Raw genomic sequence first — 23,447 nt, 5'->3', positions numbered from 1 at the left:
AGGACAAGCAGTGCCAAATCAGTGATCCAAGTGGATCCAAAGCGATGGCGATCCTATGGTGATAAGAGCTTTGTGGTTGACTGGACAAAGAAGTCAGACATTGCCTACACAGCCACATCAGATGAATCTAAGTTGTGGCATCAAAGGCTGGGACATGCCAACTTCAGATCGATGGCCCGAATGGTCAGAGAAGACCTGGCTGAAAACTTCATCAACTCAGTGGACCATGATGATGTGTGTGAAGTGTGTCAGCTAGGAAAACAGGCCAGATTGCCATTTCCCATGAATCAAGCCTGGAGAGCCTCTGAAAAACTCCAACTGGTGCACACTGATGTGTGTGGCCCTATGAGGACTGAGTCACTAAGTGGAAACAGGTACTTCATACTGTTTGTTGATGATTTCTCTAGATATTGCTGGCTTTACTTCTTAAAACAGAAATCAGAAGTGGCCACTGTGTTTTGGAAGTTTAAAACTGCTGCTGAGACAGAAACAGGCTGCAAGCTGAAGACCATAAGGTCTGATAATGGGACTGAGTACACCTCAGCTCAGTTCCAAGCCTTCTGTGATAAGGCAGGCATCAAACACCAGCTTACCAACACTTATACACCTCAATGAATGGTGTAAGTGAAAGGAAGAATAGGAGCTTAATGGATATGGCGGTGCTTAATGATTCGAAGAATCGCCTAAAGCACTATGGGCGAAGCGATTAACACTGCAACATACATTCAAAATAGACTTCCAACCAAGGCTTTGGATCAGAAGACTCCATTCGAGGCCTGGTTTGGCTTCAAGCCATCACTGGCTCATCTGAAGGTCTTTGGATGCATATGTTACACACATGTACCTGTTGTTAAAAGGGACAAATTGTGCGAAAGGGCTCGACACGGTCTTACGGTGGGCTACAAGACCTTTGTTAAGAAGGGCTATAGGATCTTGGATCCTTCAACAAACAAAGTGTCGATGGCGAGGGATGTGGTATTTGATGAAAGGTCATGTTGGGCCGGAAAGGCATGAACCTAAGGAAGTTTCGAAAACTTCTGACAAACCAAGTGAGCGAACAAAGTGTTCTGAAATGGACATTGATGATGAACCGGTCGGAGGAACAAGATCAATGACCGAGATTTATGAAAGGGCTCATATAGCCATAGTGAACCAAGTAACTTTGAAGAGGCTGAAGCTCAGCAAGAGTGGAAGCAGGCAATGGCTGAGGAGATCAGCATGATTGAGAAGAACCAGACCTGGGAATTGGTTGAAAGGCCAGTCAAAAGGAAGGTGATTGGGGTGAAATGGGTGTACAAAGCCAAGCAAAATGCTGATGGTACCTTGAACAAACTGAAAGCAAGGTTGGTTGTCAAGGGTTCATCGGAGGTATGGCTTGGACTACTGGAGACCTTTGCACCAATGGCGTGCTCGACACCATCGATCACGATTGCCTTAGCACCCAAATTCGAATGGAAAATTCATCAACTCGATGTGAAATCAGCCTTTCGAATGGTTTTTAGATGAAGACATCTATGTTGAACAACCACAAGGGTTTGAAATAGTGGGAGAGAGCATATGGTCTACAAATTGAAGAAGGCCCTATATGGCTTAAAACAGCTCCAAGGGCTGATGCAGTGAGAATCGATGGCTACTTGACCGATCTGGATTCAATCGAAGCAAGAGTGAGCCAACACTGTATGTCAAGAAGCAAGGGACACAAACACAACTCATTGTGTCCCTATATGTTGATGACCTGCTGGTGACAGGAGGAGATCGAGCAGTGCTGGTTAATTTCAAGACCAAGATGCAAGAGGTGTTTGAAATGTCTGATCTTGGGGAGATGTCCTATTTTCTTGGAATGGAGGTGACTCAAGCACAGAATGGGATATTTTTAAGTCAGAAGAGCTTTGCCACAAAGATTCTGACCAAGTTCTCAATGCAAAACAGCAAACCAACTAAAACACCATTGTTGTTGGAGAAAACTATCGAGCCAAGGAAATTTTGAGAAGGTATGTGAAACTACCTCACAGGAGTCTAGTTGGTTGTTTGCTATACTTGACTGCCACTAGACCAGACATAATGTATGCTGTAGGATTGCTCTCAAGGTTCTTGCATTGTTGCAATGAGAAGCATTTTCAGGCTGCCAAGAGAGTGCTCAGATATGTCAAAGGCACTTTGGACTATGGCTTAAGGTACAATGAGAAAGGAAATCTAAATCTAGTTGGTTACACCGATAGTGACTGGCTGGATCGATAGATGACATGAAAAGCACCTCGGTGGTATGCTTTCAACCTTGGTTCACTATGTTCTGCTGGAGCTCGAAGAAGCAAAGTCTGGTGGCACAATCTCTGCTGAAGCGAGTATGTGGCGGCAGAAGTCTTATCAACCAAGCCATTTGGCTTAGGAAAATCTGGTGATTTGAATATGGATCAAAGGGAAGCAACAGAGATCTTCCGTGACAATCAATCTCTCATTGCAATTGCCAAAATCACATGTTCCATGGAAGAACAAAGCATTTTAGCATTAAGCTATATGTTGTTCGAGAAATGGAGCAAGCTCGAAGTGAAGCTAATTCACCGCAATTGAGAGGACCGACTTGCGACATTTTGACTAAAGCCCTTAATGTCACAAGGTTTGAGCATTTAAGAAGAAAATTAGGTGTTTGCACCATGCTAACCAAGGAGGAGTGTTGAAGTTGGTCACATGAAGCCAACACTCGATTCCATCTGAGCCATGAAGACCAAGCAAAGTGGAGCAGATGCAAGAACAACGATGCAAGCTCATTTTGTTCATTTTGTTATATTTAGTTGATGAAATGAGTGTTAGTTCATTTCTAACTAAGTTAGCTTTCGATTGATGTAATTAGCTTATGTATGAGTGTAAACACACTTTTGTATAAGTTTACAAGCTAAGATTTCAAGTTTCTATGTAATTAGTGGAGGTAGGTAATTACTTGTTGATTTTGACAAGCCTTATGCTTGAGTTATGTCTTGGCTTCAAGCCATTGTTTTATGTATGAATGAAATCAGTTTTGTTCATCAATATTCTCTCAAATTTCCCACTTATTCTCTTCTTTCTTTAACTCGAAATTGTTTGTTTGCTCGGCAAGATTCGAGGCTTGCTCGACAAGATACTTCTTGAGTCTGCTTGATTCTATTGTTGCACCAACAGACTTCTCTTAGATTCAAAATTGTAATTGTTGTTGTTGTTGTTGTTGTTATATTAGGAGTGACTTTGGTATTGTCTATTGTTCTCATCATTTGGTTCGAGAAGAGGAAAGTGCAAAGAACCGATATCAACTTTTGCGTAAAATTCTCTTTTATGGTTATCATACCAAGGATCCTAAAGGCTCTTGACGAGTTCTCCATGCGAATTTGGTTGGTTCGGGAGTTTCGGTTACGTATACAAAGGAATTCTTGAAGAGAGTGGAGTAGTTATTGCAGTAAAGGTTCTTAATCTTTTGGACCATAGATCATCTAGGAGTTTCTTGGTTGAATGTGAGACCTTGAAGAACATTCGACATCGGAATCTTGTCAAGGTATTAACAGCAATTTCAGGTGTTGATTATCAAGGCAATGATTTTAAAGCCTTAGTTTATGAGTTCATGGTAAATGGAAGCTTGGAGGACTGGCTGCATTCGCCGACAGGTACCAGTGAACTGGAAACGATGAGAAAGCTAAACTTCTTCCAACGAGTAAGCGTGACGATAGATGTTGCTCATGCACTTGAATATCTGCACCATCATTGTGAAACATCAATCATTCATTGTGACCTGAAGCCAAGCAATATTCTACTTGATGAGGAAATGGTTGGCCATATAAGCGACTTTGGCTTAGCGAAAATCATTTCTGCAGACGAACTTAACCGTTCTACTAAAATGTCAAGCTCCCTTGGATTAAGAGGAACTATCGGTTATGCTCCTCCAGGTATGTTCACTTTACTATTTTCTTCCATAATGTAAAGGCAAAGCATACAATCTAATATCAATTTTTCATGCTCTCTGCAATTATTTCTATATGTAATTTTGATGAACTAATTGTAGAATATGGCATGGGAAGCGAGTTGTCAACAAAAGGTGATGTGTATAGCTATGGCATCCTACTGCTTGAGATGTTTACAGGAAAAAGGCCGACCAATGAAAGATTCAGAGATGGTTTAAGTCTCCACAACTTTGTTAAGGCAGCACTGCCTGAACAAATAATCGAGATTACAGATCCTATTCTTGTTGAAGAAAGAGTCACACGAGGAACACCCGATGTAAAAAACTTGAGAAATGATAGACATCTTCGGTGCTTGAATTCACTATTCGAAATAGGACTCGCTTGTTCTGCTGAATCACCCAATGAGCGCATTGACATGAGTGATGTTGTTACCAAGCTTTGTTCCATTAGAGACAAGATATTGCTTAGTCGAAAGGTAAGATATCTTCTTATCTTAGAAAAAATATTGAATCATTCCATAACTTAAGGTATATTTCCACTACTTTTGGAGATAATTGTTATGTTTAGATGACATGAAGAAGTAAAACAGATTACCTTGTTTTCACCATGCAGGTATCTAAGGTGTCGTATGGATGAAGTTGAGAGGCTTGGGTCAGTCAAAGTGTTGGATTTTATCTTTTGTTCACATATCTATTGGGTATTAGCAGGTCTCATCATTTCGCCTAAAAGCACTATGCTTTGAGAAAAGAATAAATATGCAATATTTATAGCTTTCCACCAATAATTTATCAGTGTAATTTGTATTAATGATTTGTTTTTCTCTTGGCTTCTTAAACTATTCGATCCTCATCAAATAAGAACTCAAGATAATGCCAATGAACTTTGATTTTATCTATGTTACTCGAATTTGGAAGAATCTATTGAAATGTTTGATATGAGTTTATTTGATTTTACATCTCAGTGTGATCAGTAATCACCGAAATGGATGACTCTTTGGTTTTGTGTCCGTATTGAATGATATAGACTTCCTTTCTGTTGAACTCTTTTTTTTAAAATATTAATCTCATTATAGATTCTTATCATATTTTCAACGCACTCGAATTTATATACTTTTGCATTGGTAACAATATCAGTATCAATCAAGTAAAGACTCAATCAGAAAATTTTCTTATTTTTTACCAAGTATTAATATAGTTGTTGGTGTTATTCTCTTAATCTAACTTTCATGTACTCAAAAATTTTAGGACACTCATAGGGATATTTCAATAAAATCTCTGTAAATGCATTTCTATTTTATTTCCACCTCCTTTTCCTTCTTAAATAAAATCTTAAATTGCTCATTGAATATTTTTTCTTTGACCCATTTTAACAAAGTTTCAAATTTTAGGACTGAAAAGCTAAAGGGAGTTTTACAAAATCTCTATAAATCCTTAAATAGAATAGTTTGAATAGATTATGGACATTGAGTAAATTTTCAAAAGATGCTTGTAAACAAAGTTTGTTATGATTTAGGCTTTGTTTAGCATTGTTTATCTAAAGTGCTTTTGGGGTCAAAAATACTTTTGAAGCCAGAACAATGCTAATTAGATAACTTTTTGAGTCAGAAGTGCTTTTTAAAAGTACTAAACACTTAAATCTTAAACCAAACTTTTTAAAAGCACTTCTCAAAAGTAATGCTAAACTAGCCCTTAATTGCATAGGACCAATGTTTTCTTTTGTAAGAGGGCTTTGTGGTTGTCATTAAGTATGAGTAAAACACCGTATTGAGTGCAATGTTGAGGTAAATTGCAATCTTAAGTAGAGATATTGGTTTGAGCTTTGAAAATAACATTTTTGAGAGGGATAATCATAAACGCCGAATATAGACCATGAATTAATAAATATGGAAGATACCTAAAAAAATATAAGCATCAACAAAACTAGGTTTCGTATTGATAATTTCAACATTTTAATTATTGGTTAAATTCTGTTATTAGTGCCTGTACCTTGCGGAAGTTATGGATTTAGTCCATGTACTTTAATTTGATCAAATTTTGTCTTTATACTTTTCAAATTTGTCAATTTTAGTCCCTTTACTTTTTAATTTTAAAGTTTTATCCCTGACTCAAATGTTAGTAGTTAAATTCATTTGGTTAAATTCAATTACTAGTCTTCTACTATGCGTACATATGAAAATTTGGTCTATATTCTCCAATTGGATCATTCTAAGTCCCCATGCTTTTCGAATTTTGAAATTTTAGTATTGATGCAAATGACAGTTGTTAATCTGTTACCTGTATTTTTAGTGAGTAATATGTAGAAATAACAAGTGACATAGTAGTGTACATATGATAATATGTTTTCCACATTAGATTTTAGAAATAACAAAACTAAACTTAATAAATTTAACAATTATTGTTTGGTGATAAAATGACCAAATTAAAGTATGTGGATTAAATCCACAACTTTTATAAAATATAGGGACTAATAACATAATTTAACCTTTTTTGTTGAAATCAATAGATTTTTAGATAAGAATTGTTAATTTGCATATTGCTGCTAATAATTTGGGTAAAAAACCATTTTAGTCCCTCTCAATATCAATATTGAGCAAATTGGTCCATTTAAAAAAAAAACAAAGCAATTTAATCCCTGTCAATTTCGAAAGTGAGCAAATAAGGACAATTAATCGTTGTGTTATTGTTTTCCATCAATTATATATATTTTCGATTGATATAATAACAAGCATAGCCCTCAAAGCTTACACATTCTGCCAATTTGATCTTTGATTAAACAAATTTAGCCTACAAAATTTGTGTAAATGTTGAGACTAAATTTGTTGAATCTTTTAGAATCAAGGCTAAATTGATAAAATATATAAACATTGAGGGCTAAATTTGTTATTGTATCAATCAAAATTATGTACAGTTTGCTTAATATCGAAGTTGAAAGGGAATTGAGAGGTCTTTTTACCAATAATTTGAGAGGAGGAAGTCTAAGCTGCTTTAAACAATCTGCATTAATTGTTTTGAACACTCTCATTATAGGTTCTGATCATATAATCTTTTTTTGACACAATGCTTAGAACTACCCAACCCATAAATAGGAAGATAATGCGCTTCAACGCACCGAACTCACGTCCTCCTACATTGACAACAATATCCATGTCAATCTAGACTCAATCGACACAATTATGCATTAATTAAAATCACAATTTCTTAATTAAATCCATCATAGAATCAATTTTAGTAAGCCTATAATAAGGAAAAGAAATTATTTCAAAACATTAAACAACCAGCAATACAAAACTAGTTAAATATATAAACAACTACCTCCTATAAAGAAATTGGAACATTAAACATATCACTTTATTTATTTATTTCTACCTGATCTTTGCTTCAATTTGGTTTCTAATTATTTAATAAATGGTTGCATGTCATGAAACATTATAACAATAGCTATAGGGAATCTAATGTTGAATATCACAATAATTTTTTAACATTAATTGTATTATAAATTCTTATCATATTTGTTTTTTTTGGTGACTTATAATAACAGGGTTAAACCCGAACAACAAACGCGATTTAAACCCAGGCCACACCTGGGACGGTAAACACCCTTAACCATTAGGCCATCACATGAAATTCATCATATCTGGTTTTTTTTTTTTTTTTATTTATACAATGCTTAGAACTATTCATAGTCTTTCTCCAATCCTTAAATAAGAAGATAATGAGCTTCAACGCACTTAAACTCACGTCCTCCTGCACTAACAACAATACTAATACCAATTGAGTTAAGACTCAATCAGCAAATATAACAATAAATTTCTATGTTCTTTACTGGCTTCAGTCAAGTCTGGCGACTATGTTTTATTTTAACATAATGAAAGAGGCAAATTCTCAACAGCTAATCATTCGAGATTCGCATTAGGTATAAATAATATTGTATTAATAATTTATACTAATATTATACACACATATATATATATCTATACAACTATATATAAAGGTGTTCCTTTCAAGACAACTGTCTTTTCCTTTTTATTTTAACATGAAAATCTTATGGTCAAATTTCATCTTTAATCTTTTACTTTTTTAAATTATATAAGAATAGTTAAATTTCAATTTTGATTTCTAAATTTCTCTCAAACTTGAAATTGAATCTCTATATTTTAATTTGACATAATTTGGCACCTCGATTTTTATAATGTCATTAGTTAGTTTAAATACTTTATTTTGACTAAAATGTGATGTGAATTTTTAAGGATTGTTAACATCATTAAAATTATCTATTTAATTCAGGTCCATTACGATGTCACTTTTTTGTTACATGGATACTAAATGAGTATCTTTTAATTTCAAAATGTCACGCTAGCCAATTTAATAATAGAATTATAACAGTGTTAACAAATGGACTTAAAATTTTAAATTGAAAAGTAGAGACTAAATTCTGAAAATAAAAGTAGGAGATTATTTCTACATATACGATGAGTACAAGAACTTTGAGCATATTATAACCTTCAAACTTTTACTCTATAATTTAATTAGAAAATAAATAATAAACCCAACGTGAAGCGTGAGTGAAACCATACTAGTATTATATAAAAGGAATGCCACGAGGATTCTTTATCTAGCACGCATCCAACCCAATTTTTTTTTCTTTTTTGAGGTTATATAATAATAGTCAAATTCTAGTTTTGACCTCTATATTAAGCTTAAATTTGAGATTTAATCTCTATACATTAATTGTCAACATAATTTGGTCCATTAACTTTTATAATGTCATTAATTAGTCTAAATACTTTATTTGACTAAAATGTTGACGTGAATTTTCCTAGGAACACCATTATATATAAAAAAATCATGATGAGTTAAATTCTAACAAGAAAAATACACATGCATTTTAATCAAGGCTTTGAAAGTTTTAAATAATATTTTAAATTATGCTATTAGTCTTTTACTTTATCAAAGTTATGAATTTAATCTCTGTATTTTAATTTGGTATTTTTAGTTCATGTACTTTTCAAATTCTAAAATTTCAATCCTCACAAAATGATAACTATAAAAGTTATTAAGTTCTACTATTTTCAAAATCGATGCAACAAACATATTATCATATGTGTAATGTCATGCCAACTTGATATTTTCACATGTTACTAACTAAAAATCGAGTTAACGGATTAACTACATCATTTGCATTAAGACTAAATTTTAAAATTTAAAAAGTACAAGGATTCAAAATGATCCAAGTGGAGAAAATAAACTAAATCTACAATCATGACAGGACTAGTAATGATTTCAAAATTCAAAAATACAGATTAAAATTAACCAATTTGAAAACTACAGAAATTATATTTAATAAAATTAAAATACATTAATTAAATCTACAACTTTCATAAATTACAAAACTAATAGCAAAATTTGATTGAATACTGAATCTTGAAATGGTGCTTCAAGTCTTTGGTTGATCATTTTGCCTCAAAAGGTAACCAGCCTTGACTTATTTGGTTGTCCCACTTTTTTGAGGCATTTTCTTTCTCTTGTTTCTTGTTTTGCTTTGTTTTGAACCTTGTTCGAGTTGTTCTTTTAGTGCTTTCTTAATCAATAAATTTAATCTTAATTGCGAAAAAAAATAATGGTGTTAATTATTTGGATTAATTAATGTCACTAGTAAATAAATCTCAAATTTGAACATATATAATAAAATGATCATAATTATAATATGACTGAAGATAATTTATATCTAACATAAATTATACCAAATAAAAATATAGTAATTAAATAAAAAATTAAAATTTTATGTATACATATAAAATTAAAGTTCATGTATAAATTTGACATTTATTCCTATTGTTTATTATTAATTTGTCTGGTCATGCATGACGTCTTATATGAATAATTATCTTCTTTTTTTGTACATTTTGTTATTATTAAATTTAATAAATGTAAAATGACGTTTTACAGATCATATTTGATACGTTTATATATATATATATATGTTTCAAGTATTATTGATAATCTGTAAGCGAAAAACTCGGCATGTGAACTCAATTAAACAAATTATAATGTAAGAATCAGTCAAATTAAACAAATTTCCATAATTCAATCCAACAAAAGCAATGCTCTATAAATAGGTTAAAAAGGTGGTGGAGGCAAATATGTTCCCAAGAACCAGAAGGAAACATTCTCAAATAGAAATCAATCAAACTGATTCAAGTTATGGAAGTGGGCAATTCTTTCTTCATTGTTTGCATCCAACTTATAATTCTTGTCTCATGCTTCAACTTGCAGGGTCTTAACTTGCTTGGTTTAGCACATGCAGCAACTGTAGTCCGAGGAAATGACACTGATCTACAAGCTTTGCTCCAGTTTAAAGCCATGATAACCGGTGACCAACTCAAGGTTATGAACTCCTGGAATAGTTCAATTCACTTCTGCCAGTGGCATGGCGTTACATGTGGTCGCAACAATAGGAGAGTCATCAAGTTGGAATTGCAATTCCTCAAACTCTTGGGATCTTTATCTCCATTCATTGGAAATTTGAGCTTTCTCAAGGAGTTGAACCTTGCGAGTAACAACTTCCACAACCAGATTCCTCAAGAAATTGGTCGCTTAAGAAGATTGGAAACATTACAACTGTCCAATAATTCCATCACGGGTGAAATTCCTTCCAATTTATCCAGCTGTTCTAAGCTTACATTTGTCAGTATGAGAGGCAACCAACTAACAGGAGAAATACCTGCTTCATTGGGTCTCTTGGCAAACATGAAAACCTTGAGTTTTGCCATCAACAGATTGAGAGGGAGTATACCACCTTCGTTTGGGAACTTGACATCTCTAGAGGCACTTATTTTGAGGACTAATGCATTGAGCGGGGTTATACCTGAAGATATTGGACGACTGCCAAATCTTTCATTTTTCTCGGTAGAAGAAAATGCAATTTCTGGTATTATTCCCGTCAGAATGTTCAATCTCTCTAATATTAGAAGCTTTGATATTGGTGGGAACAATATTCAAGGTACTCTTCCTTCTAATTTAGCAATCACTATGCCATATATTGACTTCTTTTCCGTATGGGGAAACCAACTCTCTGGAAAAATTCCGATTTCTATATCCAATGCCTCGAACCTGAATATGCTCCAGCTTGATAGGAATATATTTAGTGGAAATGTTCCTTCCTTAGAAAAGCTGGATAAACTATCTATACTTCTTCTAGGCACAAACCATTTGGGAACTGGAACAGGAGGTGATTTGAACTTTCTCTGTAGTTTAGTCAATAATACCAAACTAGATAGTCTAGATATACGAACAAATAATTTTGGAGGGGTACTTCCCGAATGCATTAGCAATTTCTCTAGCAGCCTTCAATTTTTAGAAATAGAAAATAACAAAATATTGGGGAGAATCCCTGATGGGATTGGAAATCTTATCAATTTGGGGGTGCTGCAGGTATCACAAAATCAACTATCAGGTCCCATTCCTGTAAACATCGGGAGGATTCAGAAGCTAAATTCATTTGACGCTCGTAATAATTTTCTCACTGGGACTATTCCCTATTCTATTGGAAATTTAACAGGGTTAACATTACTTGCTTTAGGAGTCAACAATCTTCAGGGAAACATTCCTTCAAGTCTTGGTAACTGCCAAAATTTGCTTGTATTGGGTCTTTCTTACAACAATCTTAGTGGATCAATACCGCCTCAAGTACTTGGACTTTCATCCTTGTCCATTTTACTAAACTTATCATCAAACTATTTGACTGGAGAGCTTTCAGTAGACGTAGAAAAACTAACAAATCTAGGAGATTTGGATTTTTCAAAAAATAAGTTATCCGGTTTGATACCAAAGAGCCTTGGTAGCTGTGTGAGACTAGAGAGGTTGTTCCTTGGTGGTAATTTGTTTGAAGGACCCATTCCTTCATCTTTGAGTTCATTGAGAGGTCTTGTAGAGTTGGACGTATCTGAAAATAATCTTTCAGGTGGGGTTCCAGAATTTCTTGTGAGTTTTAAAGCCTTGAAGTATGTAAATCTCTCTTTCAATAATTTTGAAGGAGTGCTACCAAGTGGAGGTCTCTTTAAGAATGCCAGTGCTGTATTTGTTGAGGGAAACAATAAGCTATGTGGAGGCATCCCTGAGTTACAATTGTCAAGATGTAACTCGAAAAAATCATCAAAGACTTCTCTTAGATTCAAAATTGTAATTGTTGTTGTTGTTGTTGTTGTTGTTATATTAGGAGTGACTTTGGTATTGTCTATTGTTCTCATCATTTGGTTCAGAAAGAGGAAAGTGCAGCAACCGATATCAACTTTTGCGGAAAATTCTCTTTTATGGTTATCATACCAAAGGATCCTAAAGGCTACTAACGAATTCTCCATGCGGAATTTGGTTGGTTCGGGGAGTTTCGGTTCTGTATACAAAGGAATTCTTGAAGAGAGTGGAGTAGTTATTGCAGTAAAGGTTCTTAATCTTTTGGACCATAGATCATCTAGGAGTTTTTTGGTTGAATGTGAGACCTTGAAGAACATTCGACATCGGAATCTTGTCAAGGTATTAACAGCAATTTCAGGTGTTGATTATCAAGGCAATGATTTTAAAGCCTTAGTTTATGAGTTCATGGTAAATGGAAGCTTGGAGGACTGGCTGCATTCTCCGACAGGTACCAGTGAATTGGAGATGATGAGAAAGCTAAACTTCTTCAAAAGAATAAGCGTGGCGATAGATGTTGCTCATGCACTTGAATATCTGCACCATCATTGTGAAACATCGATCATTCATTGTGACCTCAAGCCAAGCAATATACTACTTGATGAGGAAATGGTTGGCCATATAAGTGACTTTGGCTTAGCGAAAATCATTTCTGCAGACGAACCTAACTGTTCTACTAAGATGTCAAGCTCCCTTGGATTAAGAGGAACTATCGGTTATGCTCCTCCAGGTATGTTCACTTTAGTATTTTCTTCCATAATGTAAAAGCAAAGCATACAATCTAATTTCAATTTTTCATGCTCTCTGCAATTATTTCTATATGTAATTGTGATGAACTAATTGTAGAATATGGCATGGGAAGCGAGTTGTCAACAAAAGGTGATGTGTATAGCTATGGCATCCTACTGCTTGAGATGTTTACAGGAAAAAGGCCAACCGATGAAAGGTTCAGAGAAGGTTTAAGTCTCCAGAACTTTGTTAAGGCAGCACTGCCTGAACGAATAATCGAGATTGCAGATCCTATTCTTGTTCAAGAAAGAGTGAGACGAGGAACTCCCAATGTAAACAACTTTAGAAATGATAGGTATCTTCAGTGCTTGAATTCACTATTCGAAATAGGACTCGCTTGTTCTGCTGAATCACCCAATGAGCGGATTGACATGAGTGATGTTGCTACCAAGCTTTGTTCTATTAAAGACAAACTTCATTCAACTAGATTACCTCGTGAGGTTCGAACTTAAATATGTGGCTCAATCGAAAAGAATAAGTGTGCAATATTTATAGCTTTCCACCAATAATTTCTCAGTGTAATTTGTATTAATGCTTTGTTTTTCTCTTTGCTTATTAAACTATTGGATTGCCATCAAATCAGAATAAGATAATGCCAATAAGCTTTACTTTCGTACACCTTTTGGGGCTTGATATTTTTTTTATGTTACTCGAATTTGGAAGAACGTACAAAAATGTTTGATATATCTTATTTAATTTTAATTATAAAAATAATTAACAATATTAAAAATTTATTCGAGCCAAAAAAAAAATTCAAAGGCCTTACGGGCTATATTAGGCTTTGGATAAGTATTTTTCAAGCTTGACATGGGAAAAACAATTTGAGTGTAAAAATAAAATTTAAATAGTATAATTATTATTAATATTGGAAAAATTATATAAAATTTTCATTACCAAAGTTAACTTTAGAGTAGCATATGCAAATTTTTATATGAATTAAAATTTTATTATTAAAAATCGATAGTATTTGGTAAAATAATTAAAATAAGCATAAAAATATATTATATTAAAAAAGAATACGAGGGGCAAAACCTAATTTAACTTAATTTACACTTTTAACTTAATTAGTTTATCCGTAGCCTTTGGGACCATAGTAGTCACAACACAAGATGGGGCAGAAATAACGTCAGCTCATTCGGCTATAACCCAGTAGGCGAATATGAGTCTTAGGGAGAACAAGAGCTAAAATCTATCAAATATGTTACCTTTAAAAAGAATCTCATTTCGCTGAAGCCACAAGGTTGCGTCAAAAATCATCCTCCACGTGCAATGGCTGCTCGAACGATTGATAGCAAACTGCTATGCCAGAAAGAAATCCAGTGGGTTCGAGGGGGACACCCAGCACACATCCCAGAGGCTATAGCAGTGCTGCCAAATTGCCCAGGATTCGGCGCAATTGAAGAAGATGTGGTCCACCGTCTCAGGAAACTTAAGGCAAAAGGGGCAAGCTACCGTTTCCCAAGAGATTACACCACACTTTTCTAACTCAACTTTACATGGCAGCCTATTGCGAATTCACATCCAGTTAAAGATCTCGACTTTCAACGGGGCAAGGCCGGCCCAAAGAAACTTGGCAAAGCTTATTATTGGGTGAGGATCTCGAAAGAACCGTTTGGTAGTAGGATTTGGCGGAGTAATGTCCATTCGATGCTGCCTTCCACAGCAAACGGTCCGATCTGGACACATCAAGGACGCAACTATGGATGAGTTGCCAGAAGTCAGCCCCTCGGTTCCTTTCCCAGTCAAAAAGTTGCCGTCTAAATTCAATATTCCATTCCCACTAGTCGTTACTAACAGAACCAAACTCAGCAACTTTCCCCGTTTTATTAGTTGCCAAAGCAAAAACTCTCGGGAACTTTATTTTAATTATAATGATAATAATAATAAAGCTTGAATGACTTTTAGCATGTGAACAGGCGATTTCAGATTCCATGATTTTGAAGACTCATTCAAAGGCTTTTGAAGTTGCATTATTGCTTGGAAGACTATTTAGAAAACAGTCATTCCAGGTAATCTTGAAAGTAACCATATACAAAACCTATGCAGTCCCAATCCTAAAGAGAATATAAATAAAAAGAAAATAAAAAAGGTCGACCCGTGGTAACTAGGTTTATTTTGGTATCTGAATTCATTTTGATATCTGAATTTAAAAAATATAAAAATTTGATGATGTGGCACTATCGAATTGTGCCACATCTTCACTTGAAAATTTAAAAAAATATAAATTTTCAGGCAATGACATTGTGCAGTATTAGAATGTCACATACAATGATCTGATAGTCGAATCGGTGGTTGAATTAGTCAGACTACTAGTTTCATATTCAATAAATTTGATATCTGTTCAATTGTTAGACCAACAATTATTAAACGTTGTTTGTACCAGTCTATCGGTCTGTTCTTAGCCCAATTGGTTCGAACGACAAATTCAGTCATAGTCCAAGAAAATTGGTCATATAATCAAATCTGGATGAAATCTAAGTTTACAGATCAAAATGAATCTAGTTAGTGAGTTTAGGTAACAAAGTAAACCCAAAAAACAAGAATAAATACAAAAGTTGACTTAATTACCAAATTTATTGGTAAAAAATTATATCACCCTTTAATAAATATATAAAAAGACTACCTATAAAGAATCTGGAGCAATACACCTGCCGGCAATTTGGTTTTTCTACCTTATATTTGCTTTCAATTTGGTTGCCAATTAAAAAATAAATTATCGCAAAACTTGACAATAATAGCAATGGGAAACTGATATTGAAGATGAGGATAATTAAATATGGCAATTGTCAACAGCTGATATGTCATCTTAATAAGAAATACATGAGATTTTTCAGTCATCTTCTTGTTCAATCTTCTTTGCATTCATTTCTTTGTTTCAGTTCTCCTTAGTTTACATGTCCAAACACCAACAGTAGTCCCAAACACAAATCAATATCCTCAATTAAGAAATTGATTCAGGTTGATGGATCTATCAAAAAAGCATTTGGAAGCGTCCAGCACTTCTCTCCTGGTGTGCACTGAAGTTATAATTCTTCTCTTCTGCTTCAACTTGCTGGGTCATTACTTCCTTGGTTTAGCAACAGCAACCACTGTAATCAGAGGAAATGACACTGATCAACAAGCTTTACTCCAATTCAAATCCAAGATAACCAGTGATCCGCTTAAGGTTATGGAGTCTTGGAATAGTTCCATTCACTTCTGTCAATGGTATGGTGTTACATGCAGTCGCAAGCATCAGAGAGTCACCAAGTTGGAACTGCAACTCCTCAAAGTCTCGGGATCTTTATCACCTTACATTGGAAATTTGAGCTTTCTCAGGGAGTTTAATCTTGCGGGTAATAGCTTCTACAACCAGATTCCTCAAGAAATTGGTCGTTTAAGAAGATTGGAAATATTAGACCTGATCAATAACTCCATCAGTGGTGAAATCCCTTCCAACTTATCTGCTTGTTCTAAGCTTACATATGTCCGTATGAGAAGCAACCAGCTCAGAGGAGAAATCCCTGGTTCTTTTGGTCTCTTGTCAAAGCTGAAATTCTTGAGTTTTATCAACAACAGTTTAACAGGGAGCATCCCGCCTGCATTGGGGAACTTGTCATCCCTGGAGGAACTTTATTTCGTATATAATGCATTAAGTGGGATTCTACCTGAAGCTCTTGGACGACTGACAAATCTAACAAAGTTCTCGGCAGATGAAAATGCAATATCTGGTATTATTCCGACCGCAATGTTCAATCTATCCAATATTATAGTCTTCTCCATAGGGGGAAACGAGATTCAAGGTACTCTTGATCCTAACTTAGCAATCACTATGCCATATGTTGAAGTTCTTTCTGTATGGGGAAACCGAATCTATGGAGAAATTCCTATTTCTATATCCAATGCCTCAAATCTATATCAACTTCAACTTGATGGGAACAGACTTAGTGGAAATGTGGCTTCCTTAGAAAAGCTGGAAAAACTGTTTGTGCTTAATCTAGCCGAAAACCATTTGGGAAATGGGAGAGAAGGTGACTTGAACTTTATTTGCACTTTAGTCAACAAAACCACATTAAAATATCTAGATATAGGCATAAACAATTTGGGAGGGGTGTTTCCTGAATGCATTAGCAATTTTTCTAGCAACCTTTTGCAATTAGTAATACAACAAAACAAAATATGGGGAAGAATTCCGGAGGGGATTGCAAATCTCATCAATTTGGAGACTCTAGGGGCATCAAGAAATCAACTATCGGGTCCCATTCCCTCTGATATTGGAAGGCTTCAGAACCTAAAGATATTTTATGCTTCTAATAATTCTTTGTCTGGGTATATTCCTCATTCTATTGGAAATTTGACAGTGCTAACCAAACTTGCTTTAGATTTTAACAATCTTCAGGGCACGATTCCCTCTAGTCTAGGTAATTGCCAAAATTTGCTTGTAATAGGTCTTTCACATAACAATCTTAGTGGACCAATACACCCTCAAGTACTTGGACTTCCATCCTTGTCCATAATACTAGACTTATCATCAAACTATTTGACTGGTGAGCTTCCTGTTGCAGTAGCAAATCTGAAAAGTCTAGGTGAATTCCATGTTTCAAAAAATAAGTTATCTGGTTTGCTTCCAAGCAGCCTTGGTAGCTGTGTAAGCCTAGAGAAGCTGTTTTTGGATGGCAATTTGTTTGAAGGGCCCATTCCTTCATCTTTGAGTTCATTGAAAGGTCTTGAGGCATTAGATGTGTCTGACAATAATCTTTCAGGTGAGGTTCCAGAATTTCTTGTGACCTTTGGGGCATTAGAGTATTTAAATCTCTCTTTCAATAATTTTGAAGGAGTGATACCAAGTGGAGGAATCTTTAAGAATGCTAGTGCTACATTTGTTGAGGGAAACAGTAAGCTTTGTGGAGGCATCCCCGAGTTACACTTGTTAACATGTAACTCGAAAACATCATCAAGCAATTCCCTTAGATTAAAAGTTGCAATTATTGTTGTGACTTTAGGAATGACTCTGGCTTTTACTTGTCTCCTCATCTTGCGGTTTAGAAAGAAGAAAGAGAAACAGGCAACAACAACTAGCGTAGAAAATTCCCTTTTACGGTTATCTTACCAAAGCATCCTAAGGGCTACGGATGGATTCTCCACGCAGAATTTGGTTGGTTCAGGAAGCTTTGGTTCTGTATACAAAGGAGTTCTTGAAGCTAGTGGAGCAGTTATTGCAGTAAAGGTGCTTAATCTTCTGAATCGTGGAGCTTCTAGGAGTTTCCTGGCTGAATGCGAGGCCTTGAAGAACATTCGACATCGAAATCTTGTCAAGGTACTAACAGCTATTTCAGGAGTCGATGACCAAGGCAATGGTTTTAAAGCCTTGGTTTTTGAGTTCATGGAAAATGGAAGCTTGGAGGACTGGTTGCATCCAGTACTTATTGGCATGAATGAACCAGAGACGGCCAGAAACCTAAACTTCTTCCAAAGAGTAAGTGTGGCTATAGATGTTGCTCATGCACTCGAATATCTGCACCATCATTGTGAAGAACCAATCATTCATTGTGACCTCAAGCCAAGCAATATTCTACTTGATGAGGAAATGGTTGGTCATATAAGTGACTTCGGCTTAGCAAAAATCATTTCTACGGACAGACTGAACTATTCTGCTAATAAATCAAGCTCCCTTGGACTAAGAGGAACTATTGGTTATGCCGCACCAGGTAATTTCAATTAATTAATTTCTTCCATTATTTAATAGCAAAGCATACAATCTAAAAACACTTTTTCGTATATTAAGTGGGTTTCCCTTTGTAGTTTTTTCTATAAGTAATTTGTGATGAATTAATTGTAGAATATGGCATGGGAAACGAGTTGTCAACGAAAGGTGATGTGTATAGCTTTGGTATTCTTTTGCTAGAGATGTTTACGGGGAAAAGGCCGACCGATGAAGGGTTCAAAGAAGGTTTAAGTCTTCACAATTTAGTTAAGGAAGCTTTGCCCGAACGAGTGACTGACATTATAGATCCCATTCTTCTTCAAGAAAGAATCAAACGAGGAACTTTCAATGAAAATAGCCTAGGGAGTGATATAGATCTTCGATGCTTGAATTTAATATTTGAAATCGGACTCACTTGTTCTTCGAAATCACCGCATGAGCGTATTGGCATGAGTGATGTTGTTACCAAGCTTTGTACCATTAGAGACAAGCTTCATCCAACTTGATTACGTTTTGAGATTGGAACTTAAATATATTGCTCAATCACCAGGTAATATTATTTTTGTATCTTAACAAAATACTCAATCATTTAATCACTAATTTTGAGATGAATGTCGCTTTTAGATGATATGAAGTAGTAAAAAAGATTTCCTTGTTTTCTTAAGTTGCAGGTATCTATGGTGCCATTAGAATGGACTTGAGAGGTCAGGCTAAGTGCTGTTTGTTTATGTTTTGTTTAGGCAAATAAGTTAACAAAACGAGTAATGAAACCACTGTTTGGTTTATACGAATAAGTTGACTTAATAATGATGTCGAATTATGAGTGTACTACTTATTGTATCAATATTGCAATTTAACATGCCAATAGAACTTTATATTGTTGAAATTAAAGATTTGAATGTGTGTGTTGAGTTATAAGATCTAAAATAATGATGTCAAGTTTATGACAAAACATGTCACTGACCAAACATTGCAGGACAACCTTGGTTGTAACAGTGTTTTCATTTCAAAAAATATTCGGTACACTACTAGTGAAGTAATATTGTAAAATATTGCAAAAAAAAATACATGTTTACAAAAAAAAGGACATGTGACAATTTATTAAGGTTGCTTGTTGAATAAAAATATTAGAAATTCTATCACACGTGCATGTGTGTGAGAACCACGTATTTAAAACGTAAAAGTTTGTTTGAAAATCCCATCATATGTATTATATATTTTATTGTTTTTGTTAAAAAGAAAAGAGTAAAATACTCTCGAATACAATACGTTATTTTAATTACGAAAAATATTTTCATAATTTCTCTAACCAAATTGGTGCTTAATTGACTCATGACACAAACTCAATCAAAAACTTAAATAATAGTATGTATAAATTATTTAAAGATTTATGACTAATCATATATTTATTTCAGATTCATTTTATTTTTTCATCTTATCAACTCAAATTAAAAACTAGCAGTTAATCTTGTTACCTTGAATACTAAAAATATATATAGCTTTTGTTAAATACAGATACGAAATTGAATAAAAAATAACATAGTACCACAATAGAAAAAGTGTCAAACTCGGTATTAAATAATATATTAAGAAAAGTTAAAACTTAAAATCTTAGTCTAATAATTAATACCATTAGTAATTTTCGTCAAATTTTATTAACTTAATATGTTTATTTTTCATTAATTATATGCTAGATATATGAGAGAAGCCTAATCACATGCTAAGTTAGCATTTCAAGTACAGGGATGAAATATTAAAATTTCAAACTATAGGGACGGATAATAGATTTCGACCAATCTGAAAACTACAAAGGATGCAGGAGGAACTGGAGTTTTCGCTGACGCAACGTGTTTTTATTTTTTTTTATTCTTATTTGACTGATCAATCTCCCTAATCTTTGGTACTTTCCCTAATCAATTCTAACTTTTCTCATCTATAAAATCAAACTAAAACTCTATGATAAAAGAAAAACCCAACTAAAACTCTATCATATTTGGACAATTTTAATTAAAATAAAATACAAACCTTACGATAATTTTAGTTAAAATAATAAAAAATACTTTCATCCTAATCAAATTATTGATATTACTTATTGCTTTCGAGAGTTATAATACAAACAATTCTTTTAATTGTTTCAATCTAATCTTGACTCTAATCAATTTGAGTTCACTTCCAAGTGTATTATTGATCTATAAATAGTCAATTGATTCATTCGTATTTTATCATATCAATTTATTCAAGTTTTGTTTGTTTATTTTTCTAATGATGAATTTCAAAAGTATTACTTTTTTTGTCGTGTTTTTGTCATGTCTTTTGGTCTCAAGGGCCGAAAAAGTTGAAGTTGTGGTTGAAGGAGCAACTCCCATTGCTCAAACCGATGAAGATTTTATTTGTGTTACCCTTGATTGGTGGCCTACAAACAAGTGCGATTATGATCAATGTCCGTGGGGTCAAGCTGGACTTTTTAATTTGGTAATTTTATTTTATTTCTTTAGTATATATTGATTAAGACTATGTATTTACTTAGATGTTTATTATTTTGTATTATATATTCCATTCGTAGGATTTGAAGAACAAGATTCTTGAAAAGGCTGTAAAAGGTGAGTATTGGAGTTATGCTAATGAATGTTTTGTTTACTAGTTTTATTTATTTATTTATTGATATGAGCAGCTTCTAATATGCTAATTAATGTTGGTGAATAAATTATGGTTTCAGCATTTCATCCTTTAAGAATTAGAGTTGGAGGTTCGTTGCAAGATCAAGTGGTGTATAATGTTCGAAATAATATTGAGAATTGCCAACCATTCCAAAAACAAGACAAGGGCTTCTTATTCGGTTTCTCCATTGGATGTCTTGACATGAAGAGATGGGATGAACTCAATGAGTTTTTCAATCAAACTCGGTATAAATTTATCACTTCTATGTTATTTTAAAATAATAATTATGATGTGAGCTATTCATGTTTATTTTTATGTTGTAGAGCTAAAGTTACATTTGGTTTAAATGCTCTTATCGGAAGAAAAGAGTCTGAAACTGAAAAGACTCTTTGGGTTGGTGATTGGTATTCACATAATGCTCGGGATCTCATGAGTTATACAATTTCCAAAGGATATAAAATTGACTCTTATGAATTAGGTATTTGATTAATATCAATATTTTTATGTTTTAGATTAGTTTATATATGATTGACTCTCATCATTTGTGATTTTCTTTTCATTTTTTTTAGGAAATGAATTGTGTGGAGTTGGAGTTAGTGCTAGGATTGAAGCTAAACAATATGCAAAAGATATGGCAACACTTAAAAATCTTGTAAAAGAGATGTATCCAAATCCAAAAACTCAACCTAAGGTTTTAGGCCCGGGAGGTTTCTATGACAAGAAATGGTTTGATACTTTTTTGGATGCTTCAGGACATGACGTTATTGATGGAGTTACACATCATATTTATAATCTCGGACCTGGTATCTATCTATATATAAATAAAAATGTTATTATTATTATTTATTGTTGTTCCATGATTTGTTTAACATTATTGATGATTAATGCAGGTAATAACCCAGATGTGGTTCGTCGTGTCCAAGATCCATTTTTCTTGACTCAAATTGCTCAAACATTTAAAGATGTTTCAAATGCTATTGACAAATTTACACCATGGTCTGGTGCATGGGTTAGTGAATCGGGTGGAGCTTATAACAGTGGTGGCCAATTAGTGTCGTATACATTTGCATTTGGCTTTTGGTAAGTGTTTTTCAAATCTTTTATTAGTTGATTATTTTTAAGGTCCTGTTAAAATCTAATGATTAACTTATGACTCCAATAGGTACTTGGACCAATTGGGAATGACATCAGTTTATAACCACAAAGTTTATTGCAGACAAGCTTTGACTGGGGGCAATTATGCTCTTCTTAATACTACCACATTTGTTCCCAATCCAGATTATTACGGGTATCTTTCATATATTTTCCACCGTATCTGTTGTTAATTTCATTTGTTGTTAATTTCATTTGTTAAAATATCTTTTGCAGTGCACTTTTGTGGCATAGAGTTATGGGGAGTAAAGTTCTTTCCGTCATGCATAAGGGTTCTCCGTATTTACGTGTATACTCTCATTGTGCCAAAAAGGAGGTAATTTTTATTATTTTGGTTGACTCAATTAATTTAAATTTAATTTTTTATTTATTAAAATTTTTTTTGGTTGCAGCCCGGGGTTTCTTTTGTTTTCATCAACTTATCGAAGAATACCTCAATTGAAATTGATCTTTTCCATGATCTAAATTTAAATGGTGGGAGTCCAAATTTTGAATTTAAAGGACACAAAAAACGAGAAGAGTATCATTTGACTCCAAAAGATGGGAATATCTTAAGCAGTATTGTATTGTTGAACGGAACACCACTGGAACTTTCAGACTCGTTGGAGATACCAGAGTTGAAGCCGAAGCTTGTGGATGGTTTGAAACCCATTAGCATCGTTGCTCATTCAATCGCATTCGTAACCATAAGAGATTTCAATGCACCTGCATGTTCTTAAGATTTTATTTCTTTTAGGGTCAAAATTTATTTATTTTATTCATTAGGCAAATTTAGAATTTTTGGTTATTGAGTTACAAGATTTATTAATTTTATTCATTAGGTCAATTTAGGTTATTATATTATTTTTTTAATTTTTAATTTGTTCCTTCTTATTAAAATAAATTATTCTTTTTTTATTCTTTTACTACTTGTTTCTTTTTATTTTTAATTTAATATATAATTATGTTTAGGAACAATTTGTCTTTCCATTGCCTTTTTTACAATTTAAAAAAAAACAGTAAATGAAAACAAATTTTACTCTTAAATAAATAAAGATTTTCTGAAGATTTTACAAT

At 33.8% G+C, this 23,447-nt stretch overlaps 3 protein-coding genes across 7 annotated transcripts in view; all 3 read left to right on the top strand.

The window, feature by feature from the left end:
- The first annotated feature begins 2,061 nt into the window (after positions 1–2,061).
- LOC105784927 (probable LRR receptor-like serine/threonine-protein kinase At3g47570) lies at positions 2,062–4,559 on the top strand. Its single transcript, XM_052622578.1, has 4 exons — positions 2,062–2,174; positions 3,331–3,908; positions 4,025–4,398; positions 4,536–4,559. Exons 1-4 carry the CDS (start codon positions 2,062–2,064, stop codon positions 4,557–4,559), a joined length of 1,089 nt encoding a protein of 362 aa, XP_052478538.1.
- A 5,527-nt stretch (positions 4,560–10,086) lies between these two features.
- Positions 10,087–13,516, top strand: LOC105776404 (probable LRR receptor-like serine/threonine-protein kinase At3g47570). Its single transcript, XM_012599035.2, has 2 exons — positions 10,087–12,839; positions 12,956–13,516. Exons 1-2 carry the CDS (start codon positions 10,124–10,126, stop codon positions 13,348–13,350), a joined length of 3,111 nt encoding a protein of 1,036 aa, XP_012454489.2. The 5' UTR covers positions 10,087–10,123; the 3' UTR covers positions 13,351–13,516.
- Positions 13,517–15,782: 2,266 nt separating this feature from the next.
- LOC105784887 (probable LRR receptor-like serine/threonine-protein kinase At3g47570) overlaps positions 15,783–23,447 on the top strand; it is a 34,754-nt gene continuing 27,089 nt past the window's right edge. For 4 of the 5 annotated variants that reach the window (XR_008189865.1, XR_008189864.1, XM_052621928.1 and 1 more), the window contains exon 1: positions 15,783–18,104. Coding sequence is in view for 3 of the 5 variants with exons in the window: in XM_052621928.1 (XP_052477888.1) it covers positions 15,861–18,104 (2,244 nt within the window). In the remaining 2 variants the exon portion in view is untranslated. Of the gene's footprint in view, positions 18,586–18,716; positions 19,126–23,447 lie in introns of those variants that run through there. The other variant, XM_012599040.2, reaches the window with a different exon arrangement.

Source organism: Gossypium raimondii, chromosome 10 (genome assembly GCF_025698545.1).
Source record: "Gossypium raimondii isolate GPD5lz chromosome 10, ASM2569854v1, whole genome shotgun sequence".
Classification (NCBI taxonomy): domain Eukaryota; kingdom Viridiplantae; phylum Streptophyta; class Magnoliopsida; order Malvales; family Malvaceae; genus Gossypium; species Gossypium raimondii.
Note: the sequence above shows the minus strand (reverse complement) of the source record. Positions and strands in the feature narration are given on the sequence as shown.

Coding starts and splice junctions, on each gene's coding strand:
- LOC105776404 (XM_012599035.2), top strand. CDS start 10,124: ATGGAAGTGGGCAATTCTTTCTTCATTGTTTGCATCCAACTTATAATT. Junction 12,840..12,955: donor TATCGGTTATGCTCCTCCAG/GTATGTTCACTT, acceptor AACTAATTGTAG/AATATGGCATGGGAAGCGAG.
- LOC105784927 (XM_052622578.1), top strand. CDS start 2,062: ATGTATGCTGTAGGATTGCTCTCAAGGTTCTTGCATTGTTGCAATGAG. Junction 3,909..4,024: donor TATCGGTTATGCTCCTCCAG/GTATGTTCACTT, acceptor AACTAATTGTAG/AATATGGCATGGGAAGCGAG. Junction 4,399..4,535: donor AGATATTGCTTAGTCGAAAG/GTAAGATATCTT, acceptor TTCACCATGCAG/GTATCTAAGGTGTCGTATGG.